The sequence below is a fragment of the Patiria miniata genome, unplaced genomic scaffold (assembly GCF_015706575.1).
Source record: "Patiria miniata isolate m_02_andy unplaced genomic scaffold, ASM1570657v1 HiC_scaffold_7, whole genome shotgun sequence".
NCBI lineage: Eukaryota > Metazoa > Echinodermata > Asteroidea > Valvatida > Asterinidae > Patiria > Patiria miniata.
Genome location: NW_024037074.1, coordinates 41,926,199 through 41,940,505, shown reverse-complemented (window position 1 = coordinate 41,940,505; position 14,307 = coordinate 41,926,199). Strand labels below are relative to the sequence as shown.

At 41.5% G+C, this 14,307-nt stretch overlaps 1 protein-coding gene across 3 annotated transcripts; it reads left to right on the top strand.

Moving 5' to 3' along the window:
* Positions 1-10,218: 10,218 nt before the first annotated feature.
* Positions 10,219-13,861, top strand: LOC119745899. 3 transcript variants are annotated; one of them, XM_038222575.1, is made up of 3 exons: positions 10,219-10,309; positions 11,340-11,582; positions 12,438-13,861. In XM_038222575.1, exons 2-3 carry the CDS (start codon positions 11,348-11,350, stop codon positions 12,722-12,724), a joined length of 522 nt encoding a protein of 173 aa, XP_038078503.1. In that variant the 5' UTR covers positions 10,219-10,309; positions 11,340-11,347; the 3' UTR covers positions 12,725-13,861. The 3 variants fall into 3 exon arrangements, with proteins under 3 accessions (XP_038078503.1, XP_038078504.1, XP_038078505.1); XM_038222576.1 differs by having other exon boundaries at positions 10,292-10,373; XM_038222577.1 differs by lacking the exon at positions 10,219-10,309 and adding an exon at positions 10,319-10,367.
* The last annotated feature ends 446 nt before the right edge of the window (positions 13,862-14,307 follow it).

The window sequence follows — 14,307 nt, the reverse complement described above, 5'->3', positions numbered from 1 at the left end:
GTGTATTTAATAAGGGAATAAATGTGTGCTTCGGAGGTTTTTATCACTCTGTTTAAGACCACTTAGAGTCTGGGTGCTGATAATTACCCGAGCCGGAGGCGAGGGTAATTATCAGCACCCAGACTCTAAGTGGTCTTAAACAGAGTGATAAATACCGACGGAGCACATATTTATTCCCATTCATAAATACCTTATCGGTAAGAAAAAATCATATAATTCGTTCAAAACATCCCGATTTTGTTCAACAAATTCACTTTATGCTTTTTGAAACATCCCTTTTGCAAAATAATGGAGTGTTCAGCTGGCGAGTAAGATGTAAACAACCCTTTTATGGAGATTGACGCGCGCGTATCATGTTCTGCGCGATGTCGCGCAGAACGCACCTGGCGCGTTGCGTTTTGAATTTAGAACTTTAAAATTCTGACTCCCTGGTAGTGTTGCGCATGCCTACGTGAGGATTGTGAACGTTCAACCAATGAAACGATAATAGGCACTGGATTTTTAGGAGTCCACATTTTATTGTGACACTGGAAAAGTGTTTAAGACCAGCTAGCCATGTCTTTATCATCCGTTTAAGACCGGCCACGTGACGGGCTCTCGACCAATAGGAATGCGTAAACTGTCTTAGGTATTTATGAATATGATTTACGTAGATTAAAAAACAGTAAGGTACCCAATATTTTCATGCAGGTATTTAGTACTACAGCCTATGGTGGCCCTGAAGGGACATCGCATATCGCAAACGTGTGCGCATACGTATGCGATGTCGCGAAATTTATCGCGAATGTGTGCGCACACGTATGCGATGTCGCAAAATTTATCGCGAATATGTGCGCACACGTATGCGATGTCGCGAAATTTATCGCGAATATATGCGCACACGTATGCGATGTCGTGAAATTAATCGCGAATATGTACGCACACGTATGCGATGTCGTGAAACAATTCGCGAATATGTGCGCACATGTATGCGAATTTGTTTGCAATGTCGTGAATTTTATTGCATACCTTGTCGCATACCTTTCAGTAAAATTCCTAATGAACTGGGGAGTTGTAGCAGCTAGTCTGGAATCTAGACGTACTGTTAGATATAAATAGGGTCTGACTAATAAACCTTCGCGCGCACGCTGTTCCTCGTGCAATCGTTACTACTAGTACTGTCGAGCGCAAACTTGCTACTTGCGCAACTTTGAAACTTGCGCGCGCAACTTTGAAACTTGCGCGCGTAAATTTCAAAGTTGCGCAAGTAGCAAAAGTGTGCGCATATATTCGCGATAAATTTCGCGACATCGCATACGTGTGCGCACATATTCGCGATAAATTTTGCGACATCGCATACGTGTGCGCACACATTCGCGATAAATTTCGCGACATCGCATACTTATGCGCACACGTTTGCGATATGCGATGTCCCTTCAGGGCCACCATAACAGCCTCATTTACCCCCAAAATGCGCGTACTGTCAACAAAGTACGTTTTGCCCATGCACTATTATGCCAAAATCATGGTTTTACGCGCATGACTGGCGATCTACGATTTGCGCAGACCTGCAAATCGACTCCATGCATAGACCCCAATGGTAATTACGCGTACTTCCAAAATGATTTTAAAACACTCACAACTCTCTCCAAGGTATTTGAGACACACACCGAATTCAAGCTTATTTCATCATTTTTCATTTTCTTTTTCATTTCATTTCATTTCATAGAGCAATTTGTATACGTCATTATCCCACATCTGACACTCAGCTGTACCCACCTCATCGGTCAGTTAGTGTGGCGCCTACGCTCTATTGCAAACTAGAGCCATTTTATGGCCTACTTTCATCCAAATTTCACAGAAATACCAGCTTGCAGTCCTCTGTACGGCTTCCACCCTTCTCTTTTCCAAATTCTCAAGTTCACCGCCCTCAACATGCTTTAATACCTGAGATACAAATATGCCTATTTCCAGATCTGCACCCTTTAAATGTTTGTGAAATTTGCCCACTTCAAATAACGCTCTCCTCTCTTGTTGTGTCTGCCACACTTAAAAAGTTGTCCTAATGTTTGTGCCTTCCGTTTCACTGCTCAGAAGGAATGAACAGTGCAAACAATGATACTTGTTATGTTTGCCGTGCTAAAACGTGCATGCCGTGAAAGAAGCCCTTAAAAGCGTTAGGCCCTCGGGCAATGGGGTACATCAGGAGAATTAGGATGTTAGTTTGAACAGCCGAGCGATGCTAATGAGATGGTCGATAATAATTTGAAGATATATGAAGGCTTTCAATATAAAACCGGTGCAGTATGAATTTTGGACGCGATATGAAATACGGTCTAATTGGTAATTACGCATGACTCAGTATAGAGATACTAAATTAAGCCAGTGGTAGTTCATGTGTACGGATTAAAATACCAGATTTCACAGTATTCAAAATTTCATATAACATTACGCGGTCCCATTGCAACGTGAAACTGTTCACTCTTGAACACCTGCCACAAAAGATTCTTTTTGTGATGGCCGTCAAACTCTTATTGTAAGTTTGTTTGTTGGTGTAATTCTCGACGACACCATGCATGGGCTGATTGGTACATGATAATGTTTAGCATTCTTCTATTCGTGTCATAGTATTACTATAATGCATGGGCCTATAGATCTATTGCATTGCAGTCATCTTTGAAGTGAGTGCTTTAGTTCCATAGACATACGCATGATACCTCTTGCAGTCATTGATGTTGAATAAAACAATAACCCAGCCAAAACATATTGATACAATTGCGGACACAAAATAGTCGTATGCTGTCGCTAAAAAGACCGTCGAGCCTCTTCACAAAGCGGAGCGAGACTAGTATAATAGTAGGCATGTATACCATTTAGTGAAAAGTAAACTATTTGGAGAGTTGTACAATGTAGTTCCAAACTATTCTGCTGCTGTGCTTATGATGACAATGCAAAACGCTTTGGAGAAGTGAAGAGGTAAACGATATATCTGCGTGTTGCATTGTTTAGTGCCTTGAGGACTGAAACCTTTCGACTGTTAACGATACCATGAAACTTGTTTTGTTAGTCGAGTAAAAAGGTGATGGGTCATATCAGTCGAAAAATACTATTCGTTGAAGCTGCTGTTTTTCCATTTTATATGCGCTTGTTTTTTGTATAGTAAAATTTAAAGGCCTACTTAATCGCATGTGCCAAAGGTACTGTTCAATTATGTTTTGTAAATTATATTGGTAAATATATTTACTCAAAATTACATTCCGTGGCCACAGATGTGGTACATTGTAAACAAGCATTTCTATTGTAGACTAGCATGGGATGATAGGAGGTGCAGTGTCAAAGTTTTCTTAAAACATACCAATAAAACCACGTTTGAAATGATCACTGTCAATCAATCGAAAAGCTTGAAATCTGTATAGGAAGACGTGGTGTACTTGGTATAATGAAACAAATTCGATAAAAGCTTTAACGCTCTGAAAATATTGTAAAGAAGACCACAAATATTCGACCTTACAATATGGAGTATACAACAGATTCCGGTGATTCGTGATTCAAAGATATCATGAGTCCCCTCTGCCCTACATCTTGTTCCGCATTATATTTAATAGACCTTTAGGCGGAGTTAGAGGGCAATGTTTTGGTATCGCTTGGAATGCTTAGGTAAACCTTTTTGTGCATTCATTGTTACTAGATTAGAAATAACAAAGAACAGCCTCTGAGATAGCTGCAGTGTATAAGGTCACTTTATCGTCGAATCATAGATAGATAGATAAATGGTTTATTTTCATTAAACTTGATGTGGCAATCAAACATTGAATTGGATCAAGTCAACAGATAAAAATGCTAATACAAATACATTAAATAAAATAAATTAAATTAAATTTAAAATAAACAAGTACTTTTAGATTGAAAGGTCCAAAAACTGTCTTAACCCAAAAGTATCTCTGACATGCCAATCTTCATTAATTAAAAATTCCATTTTACAGATAAAAACAAATGTCATATGGTATCAGTTGTGATAAAAAATATACAGATATGTATGCAATAGGCCTAATTAAGAAATCATCCACCATTCATGTTCAGTAGCTAACATAATAGACCTTTATCATGCTGCCACCATTTCAGTCATGTTTACTGTATCCAATAACAGTACCGAATGATAATTTTTTGTGCAAAAAGGAACCAGACTATTTTTCCTTCCAGCCTCGTTTTGGTTACGTTGATTTGAATGCGAAAAAATCAAGATGGCGGCACGATGATTGTCTATACCATGCATGAGAAATGGTACGCGCACGGGACACATAATAAAATTATGCGGACTAAAGTTGCTTAATGATAACCATTTTGTGTGGTTATTTCACAAAGGCAGATTGCATGTCACAAGCATAGCATAATAATGGCAGCAGCGGGAAGAATAGCCAAAGACAGACGAACCGTGGCAAGGAATCATGACACAGATGGGGGGCAGAGTAAACAAGCACCCGTGCCGACGCCTTAAGTCATTTCACCGAAAAACCTGCACATTATAATTATACATCTTAACATTTGATATGAATTGCACATTGCCCATAGTGTGCCATATCAAAATGGCCACGCAAAATAGTGATTGAACAAGCATTTTTTCCGAACCACATTACGCACTATCCCGTATGTTTACCATGTCTAATGGTCCCCATTAATGTCAGCCTGCACGTCAACGTGTGACGTACACTATACCTATATGCAGCGCAATAGCACTTAATGATCCATATTGTACTTTAATGAGGGGACGTTTGTTTTGTGAAACCCCATCGGCTCTTAGTTCAACATTCTGAACATCTGTGGTTTTATGGTTTTACAACTGATTAAGAGACACAAACACAATCAAGCCTGGTGACTTCTAGACCTTGTGGTCTGTTCATCATTTATCCACCCTACTAATGTTTAGATGGAATATATGATTATTGGGATTTTAACGAGCCTCCAGTGAAATGTCGAGAGTCTTTGGGAGAAGCCCTTTCTCCCTGGAGACAGTGTGAGTATATAATGGACATTATCATTCTGAACATTCGTGAAAAAAATACTTAGGTATACAGATCATGAAGATACAGGTCACCTTAAGCCTAATGGATTGAATCTCTATCAATTTCTCCACTTTTCTGTAAAATTTTATGAGACATTTGGCTGTAATTGTATACACCAAAACAGAGTCGCTTTGCGAATCGAAACAGATTCTACAGGCGCACATGTCGGACAACGTGCGGGGGTTTGAAAAAGTCATAGCACGTCACGCCCACAATTAGGCCCTAAGAAAAAAATTATAATCCTTATGGCATTTTCTTAGTTTTTATGGGATTCTTCAGTTTGCGAAACAGTTCTCTGAAAAAAGTAAAGGTTGCTAGACTCATTGCCCGAAATCGAGGAAGAAATAATCAAAATCATAAACTAAGTTTAAAGTGTTGATGTACAAGTAAAGACAATCCACAAGAAATGTTTTTTGAAATATTTTACAGAAACTTTCCATGGTGCCCCTTCAACTGAGGGCAATTTTTGTTATTTAAATGCATGTAGAATCATTTGCATTTATCCCAAGAGCAATTCATACCGAATTTTTATTTTTTAAACTAATAGGCCTACTTTGATTAAAGATCGTACTAGCACTAAACGTCCCGTGAAATTATGCCGTCTGGCTTGCTGTCATTTTGAAGAAATCAAGGAATGTGGTGATTCCAACCAACAGTCGATAAGGCTGATTTTTGGAAATAAAGAGTGTTGTGGACGAAATCGTGTTTGTGGTCAAAAGGTTGTGCATGGTTTTTCTCCAAAAGTGTACTCCACTGAGCTGAAACTTCAACAGGCTAGGTTCTGAACATTCTTCATTGGATTTTTGAGTGGTGTTATTATTGGGAAGGAACAAAATACATGAAAAGCAACTGCTCTTTAATATTTAGTGACAATGGACGCACAAAGTTTCGAGTCATACGGTACATCTGTCCTCAGATGTGACATCGGATGCAAGGTGTCTATTCAGTGTTACTTTGTCCGAGTGATGTCAAACAAACGGATCATACTCACAATATTGATAGTCATTATACGCATTTAAAAATAACTCATGCAAGTGGATGTGATTGTCAATTAAATATTAAACGTTGACATTGTCTGTGTCCTTTAGAATAACCACGGCTTGGTGGTAATGTTTTTAACTTTAGTTCATCACAAGCGGTATAGGGTGTGGATCTATGACGAATGTAACTAAACGGTTTTAAAAAAATATTAAAAATCCGTGACTTTTGATTGCAAATTGAGTTTACATAAAAATTAATAAACACTCGGTTTTGAGTAAACAGAAATAGTTTCTTTGTGTTTTGATACATTATCTGTACCTCATTAAGCAATTAAAACTCTACCCGGGTTGCTAAATTTTCATACATTTCACGGACTTATTTTAGTACGTTTCTGAATGAAAATATTTGTTTTAGTCCCATTCATTGTGGCAATCCTGTGTTAGTATTGTGACTTGGAATAGGTTAGGATTTTGACATAGACAAACCCATGGCCCGTCCTCAAGTTGGAAAATAAATAATGTTGGCCGTTTATGTCTCGACTTTTTACATAATGTTTTACTCAGAGCTGTGTTAATAACCAGAACATTCATTAGTTATTGTTCATCCTGGTCCTGTGGAATGGCGTCCGTTTCTACAGTGGCTGCTGACTGTACCGGAGGCAGGGGCTCATGCGCACTAAACACGTTCCGCTTACCCACCCCAACAACCCCCAATTTCCCGAGCTTTGACAGAATCTCGTCATCGTGGAGGTCCGTCGGGGCTGACTGGTGCCTCACAAAGCTCCGTCTAGGACGAGTTGAACCTCCGCCGCCGTTTGCGCCGCTTTCCTGGCCCGCAAAGTTCACAGAATCTCGACCCTGGCATCTAACGGATACCGAATTGCTTCTGAGGGTCCTGCTAACATTTGATACACCGACGAGGGATCGTCGGCCACGCTTCAGATGAACTTGCTGTCTCCTGCCAGTCGCATTTTCCCCATAATTTCCCTCCAGGATATTCGATTCGTGCGAGACTTTCTGCGCTGAAGTTCCTGATGGCGCATCATCCGATATCTCTAAATCTTCCCAGGTCGGGCTTGCACTGCGAACGCTGGTGATGGATAGCGCATCTAGGTCCACCTCGTGATCGAATAACGCATCACCAAGTTCCTCCTCTGCAGACCACGAAGCACGGAGGTCCCTGGCCGACTCCGGCCGTTGAGATTCCCGATGTATAACATCCCCGTTGGTATAGAGTTTCGTCACTGCCCCGTCTTGAGGACTAAGCAACTGTGTTGTGGCTGCATTACCAATTTGGGTTTGCCCTTTACGTAGACTTAGATGTCCGAGAAACACCTCTGATGGGTTGCTTTCTGAAGAGGTCCTCCTTGGTTGGGCAGTCAGCGGTCTCAGCCGGTGTATCGACTCCCGTCGGCCGGACTGATGAGCGACGTTGTCTGATCGAAACTGACACATCTCAAGTCGGCGTTGCAATTGCTTCTGATCTTTCAAGAACTGGAGAATGTGAAGTTCCTTAGATTTTGTGTAGGCCTCGTCCATGGACTGGAGCGCCTCATCTTTGGTCCGAGTTGCAGGAAAAAGCGAAGACATTGTTGTGTTTCTCAATAATGTTTTATTCAACTACAAAAAGTTCACATCTCTTGTTGCCATCACAAATATTCCCATTACGGACGTACCGTGATGCAGTATTTCATTTTTCGCAATCAGTAGTTGCCTCCTCTGCATGGAGACGTACGTGATGTACCGCACTGTCATGCCGGCCAGGATTTGACACTACCTGGCATCGACCTATTACATTGTTCGATCGTACATCGTCGTCTTCATCAAACATCATTGAAAATCCGCATCCGTATACGGCAAATCAGGTGTTGCTTGCTTTTCTGTAGTGGTTGATAATGCAAGGTTTTGCATGCACGATGAAATTGACAATGTGGTTGTTGTTTGACAACGCACTGGGCCAACATTCAGTCTGTTATACAATGAGCTTACCAGGATCCTCACAACTCACGCTTGTGTCGCAGGTACGGGTATAGCAGCTTACATGCTTGAAATAATTCCATCTTTGAAGCTACCTCCCGCTGGAAAATCAGTCCTGAAAGCAACTGTACACAATAACGGTGCAGGGAGGCAGGGTGATTACAGTAATAGCACAGGTAACCACTGCTACGACTGCTTGCCTCTGCTATAAATAAAGAGATGCCGCTTCTTCAGGTGCTGTGTGCGTGGCCTACACCCTTGAAGATATCGATCCTCTTGATACAGCGAGCTAATAATGTACATCGTCCACTCAAAAGACTCGGGCTGTTATGTCTAATTATCAATACATGTCGCACCGGCTACTGGTATGCAAAGCATTGTTATGGCGATAATCCGGATTACAACGAATAACGGTCGGGGCTATTTCTGTAGTTTTGGAAGAAAGTGGATATAGCGGTACTTTATTAGCTGTGCTGGGGAATGGATCTGGGTTATAACGGTGCCGGTGTCTTCACAAGATAAATTAGACAGAATCTCTACCTTCCACAAATAAACTCGCGTATCCTTCTCGTGCCTGTGAGTTTCCATAGTTAAATGCACAAGCACGATACGACTAATATCTCAGTATTCCAGTTAATTTACCTTTATAATGTTCCTTCCCAGAGCAAAATGTTTGAACCAGGTCGGATGGGGTGCATACCTATGTTCCCCAATAGCGATGCTCCCCGAAATCCTTACCATATAATCCTAACCTTAACCCTAACCCTAAGGATTTTCGGGGGAAATCGATATTGGGGAACATAGGCCTAGGTATTGAGGAACATCGGGTAGACCCCGGTCGGATGCAGTGCGCTTCCGAATACCAAAAACGCTGATGTAGCCCTTTCTTTATAGTGAAATATATACGGTTACTTGTATCAGTCTGTTACATTGGCGGAGGTTGCGCACAATATTATGAGCTTCCATGTCGGCTGCGGTGGCTGCAACATTATAGCTCCAGTTTGTGGTGAATGGTTTGGTCAAAATAATTACTTACTTAATTACTTACTAGAACACGAAATTATGCATAGATCTCAGTCGTAACACAAACTTTCCTGTTGTCTCACATCCAGCAATTAGAAATACTAAATAGCCATCTCGAAGCACTACCTGTTATTGAAATCGGTCACTGTATCTGTGGAGCACGGTGGTGCCGTTAAATTTTTGTCTAGTGATAAGACTGGCCGAAGGAACTCCTGAAAGTGAAACAGAAGCTCCTTTCAAGGCCATTTGTGTTTTGACAGTAATCGACACAAAAAGAAGCGTATCCACAAAAGAATTAAAGGTCAAAACTGCTACCGGTACGAGAACAAGAGAAATTATACCTGGCATGATGAACTTTATATGTGCTTCTATCAGGCGATGGGCTTCAGGATCGGGACTAGATAAAACGGGGCGCTAGACATTCTCTCTTCTTTTTTTAAAGCGTTCTAGCGCCCCAGTTACTTGACATTATATAAGATGATCATCATATGGAAAATTAAAATCCAGTGATGTAGTCGATTCAATCTCATCCGAATCTGCGCCAAGCTGAGTCCACGAATTAAGACTCGAGTCCGAGCCAAGTTCGGTACTATTTTTGTCCGAGTCTAGCTCAAGTCCGGGTCCAACTTGTCAAGCCGGTCCGCGCCAAGTCCGAGTCCAGTCGCAAACGTTATTTTTTCCCTTTTGAGCAGAACACGTGCGCGCACCGTACAGTAGAAGAGAGTTACAGTTAGTGTCAAATCGGTCCCTTGCGTGTACAGTGCCAGGGTATCTAAAAGATTTTTTTCCACATGCAAGAGTTAAAAGTGATCAGACAACAGACTTGGGACCGTCTTTAAAACAATTTAAACTTATGTTTCAAGTTTAGAAACAGGTTTTTGAAATGGACTAGATTCGAGTCCGATCCGACGAGTGTCCGAGTCAGCCTCGAGCCGAGCCAAAGCCGAGTCCTTGACTTGAGTCCAGTCGAGCCGAGTCCTGAGTCCAAAAAGAATATGCCTAGTCCGGACGCGAGTTTGAGTCCGGACTCGAGTCCTCCATCACTGGGAAAATCTCTCAAAATTAATTGGTTTCTCACAGTGCCTTCCCCCTCCCCCCCCCCCCAAAAAAGCAAATTAAACAGAAGGTGAATGAGGGCAAACGTATTAACCGTGCCTTGAAATTACCATAGACATGTAATTATTACACGTCCACTCGAGTATTGGAGCGCCACCAAGTGGTAAAATTTGACCAGGGTTGAAAATGGCTGCCTCCACGGATTACATGGATTAGAAATGAACTAGTAGTACAGTAAGTAGTAGAAATCGTCAGTTGGCACCTGGTTCCCCCGTTCTGCTTTCATCAAACAGTATTTGTGAGGAGGGAAAGCTTTCCATATACGAAGTTCACTAATTTGCCTCTGTATTGACTAACAAGCCCCAGATAGCAATTTCATGTCATCAAAGTCAACTTGACTTGAGCAGTGAGAAAATACAACTTAGCATTTTCTTAGAAAACACTTAGAATTTTTCAGTCCAATCTCATAGGGTTTGTACACACAGGGTGTTGAGTGAACTTCGTATATGGCAATCTTTCCGTGAGGAGTTCCGGGTTATATAGCATGAAACAACTGATATTCAATCCAGATGAAGACTGTCCATAACTGTCTGTCTTTGGTTGGCCAAGGACACTTTGTTAGTTTGTATTTTACATGTAGCCTAGCATTGTTTATAGGCTAGCTCGACTAGCTAGACTGTAGCCCGACTGCATCTGGCCGTACAGTACTATCGCAAGCTCTGTAGTACGGCCAGACCGCCAATGCGCCCCTCAACCCTGAACTCTGATGTAGCGATTTTGCTACCGATTTTGATCAAGATTATCTTTTCATCCAGGAACGAAATTTACAAAGTTGAGGTTCGTAGTTGTAGAGTAACTCATACCTTTTTGTAAAAACGTTCTTTTATCCAAAATTTTTCATTCATCTGGCCAAAAGACGACTTTCAGTCATCATCTCCCACGAATATTGTCCCGAAAATGTTCCTCCATGCGATTTCAAAATGGCGGCCGCGTTGTAATGTATGCATTATGCGGGCGCGCTTGAGCAAGATTATGAATATGTATTATTCAGTTCATGACCTCGTGTTTGTATGGCCAGCCGCCCCACACGCCTGACAAATGTTATAATGTAGGCCTACTCGTATACGCGTCAAAGAGGGCGTTGCACAATCGTTTATTGAAGAAATTCGGTGCCTGAGGCGTGTGCTAAATATCCACCATCTTCTTAGCTTAATTGTGAACACTTTGCAGTTTTAATGAAAAGCTGTTTTTATACACTTTGCAGAAGTAACAATGGAAAAGGACATAAATGACGGTGAAGAGGGCCAACAGTCTTGGTGGAGGCGACAGCAGAAGCAGTTCCGTGAGGAGGTTGACGATTTCAGCTTGGAGGATTGCGCGGGTTGCAGGTTCATTGGTGGAGGCGGCATGATAGGGGCTGGACTTTATGTCGCTTACGTGGGCTACAATCGGGCCAGCAAGTTGGGCAGAAGATGGGGCTTCATCCCGTCCACCTTGGCTGGATCAGGTATGCAGGATATCGGGGCTTAGCTGAAGATCTTTCACACAACTGTCTCGCCTACCCGTGGTGAAATTAAAACGGGGTCCAATGTAAGCAGAACCGGGTTCCATCCAACACGGATAGGCAAGGCATACCGTTCACACTAACGCCAGTGTGTACACACCACACAGGTCGGCCGTAGATGTTGGATTTTCTACCTGGGTAGAGCCTCTCAACCCTAGTTCAGATCCGAGTTGAATTTTAACCTGTGTGAAGCACCAGATCCGCGTAGAAAATGTGCGAAAGGGTTCCCAAAATGTTTTGCCGGGGTCGCACACAGAGATTTGAGATTTGGCTTTGCATGTATCATAAACAAAGAATGTTCTCTCAACAGGTAGAAAATTCAGTGCAAACAATGAATTAGCATGTGAGGCTTAGCATAGTTTTGGTTACGGGCATGTGTATAGACAGATACCTAGGATTCTCTGCTTATCAGAGCTGTACAGTTGGGCTTAGAAGAGTTATTAATCACTATCAAGCTCTAACTGTGTGCTATGACTCTTGTGAGGAACCTGAAATATTTTCAGAGGCAGGTGTCGCATTGATGAAACGATTCCGACATAATGATTTTGTGCAACCCATATGTATTATGTGCAGAAATATTAATTTGGGATGAATTTGAGGAGTTTTGAAAAGAAGTTTGGAAAAATCAGAAGTTAAAATAAAATTATGTCATAAACAAAGCATCTCCAGTTTGAAATTGGAATAAACAGCTTTTTTTTGGGGGGGGGGGCTGTAAAATGTGAAAGCAACAAAAACAGTTGGAGAGAACAACTGTGCTGTTAATGGTAATGCAGATATTTTTTTGTCTTTTGATATTAGCCATGATGGTTCTTGGGTTAACGAGACTCTCGGGCCGTAATCCCTTCTCATCAAGTGGCAATTCCGTCGGAATCGATGCCTTGGAACCCATCAAGGAAATGATCTCCAAGAGCCAAGCCCGATCTGAACTGTGGAGGAAACTGCAGGATCAGAAGCAGATAGAAAAGCCAGAACACATGCAGGAAAAGCAGCGAGGGGTAGAACAGATTGGACAGCAGGAGAAGTCAGATAGTACGCAGCAAGACAAAGACTCAAGTGCTCCCGTGGGCAAAGCAGAGCCAAGTTGATACCCATCCACAGCTGTCTCGGTGTAACGAAATAAAATGTGTTGCTGACGATGGTGAAACATTGTGCATTTCTTCTATGGAGGACGAAAAGTGGACATCTGCTTTTAGCTGCTTTTCTGCTTTCAGAAAAGCAGATTGACTGTTTTTGAAGGATCAATTTTTACGTTATTGGACTCACCCATGTTCATGAAGTTCACGATGTTTCAAATCAACAGGAATGTTGCAGATAAAGTGCTTGGTTTTGATTGGGGGGGGGGGTTTGGGGTAAAATGACGATTCAGATGGCAAACCCATCACGAAAATATAAATAGCCATCACCATGATTCGCATGGCTTCACCCGAAATATGCACAAGAAATTGCACTTTATATCAAAAGATACTGTCAAATTAGCCTTATACCAAGTTGCTTTTCTAAAAAGTGATCAGAAAAAGCAAATGTCAGGCCAAAAATAATTTGAAATTCATACAGTATACATTTATGGTGGAGTCCCCTAGCGTCGTGCGCTTTGACGTTTCACACAATTTCCTCATGCAGTGTCAACCCCTTTGTTAACAAGCTTCAAATCCTTCAAGTTAAAAACTGGTACTTTTACCTTAGTAATGTTTGCTGTTGAACCCTTGTGAACAACTTGAGTGTCGTGAAATTTTGTCCGAAAGTAAAAACAGTGGCGTCCGGAATGTGGGCGCAATATCAGCCGAGTGCTCCCTAATGTGGCGCACCAGAACAAATCTCAGAAATTACATAGTGAAAAGAGCATTTGTGGCGCATTTTAAAAGGGTTCACTGCGCACTTCAAAATAAATTCAGAAAATCGCTCCATATTAAAAATTTTCTATAAAATTTGTAATTGGTAGGCAAGCTCAAGGTTTATGAACAGGAATGTTTAGAGCTAAGGGACATCAAGAATATATTCCATAACTAAACATGGGCAGATTTTGTAGGGGATGTCACATTTAAAAGTGGATAACCTTTGAATTGCTAGAAAAATAGCAATTTAAAATCAAATTCTATATTTTGGTGTGATGCTCGAAAATAGCACAGGGAGAGAAACAAGCATTTGTTTCTTTGTGTCTTGCTCATTCTCTTCGAGTAAGAAGATACATGGAATTGTATACAGACACGAGTCTGTAAAAAGGAGAACTAACCCCAGCACTCACTGGTTTTATTGATTTTTCAGTGAATAAATACAATGTAATACAATGAAGTCACTGGTGTTTTTAACAAGCTTGATGTCATAGCAATAGGAAGATTGACAAATCTAAAAAGTTAAATGGGGGTCCGCTCTAAGTCCGACGCCTCATAGGTCCGACGCCTCATAAGTCTGAAATTTCGGACTTATGAGGCGTCGGACTTATGAGGCATAATTCCGCCTCATAGGTCCGACGCCTCATAGCTCCGACGCCTCATAGCTCCGACGCCTCATAAATTCCATTGTCGGACAGGAGGCGTCGGACTTATGATACGGCCAAAATGGACAAATGAGAAATAAAGGCCTTTTTATGGATAGCACAATCACTTTGTTTCATTGCTAATTGTATGATAAGAATACAGCAGTGTTTTATATTACAGTCCGCTAATGTGGC

Coding starts and splice junctions, on each gene's coding strand:
- LOC119745899 (XM_038222575.1), top strand. CDS start 11,348: ATGGAAAAGGACATAAATGACGGTGAAGAGGGCCAACAGTCTTGGTGG. Junction 11,583..12,437: donor GTCCACCTTGGCTGGATCAG/GTATGCAGGATA, acceptor TTTTGATATTAG/CCATGATGGTTCTTGGGTTA.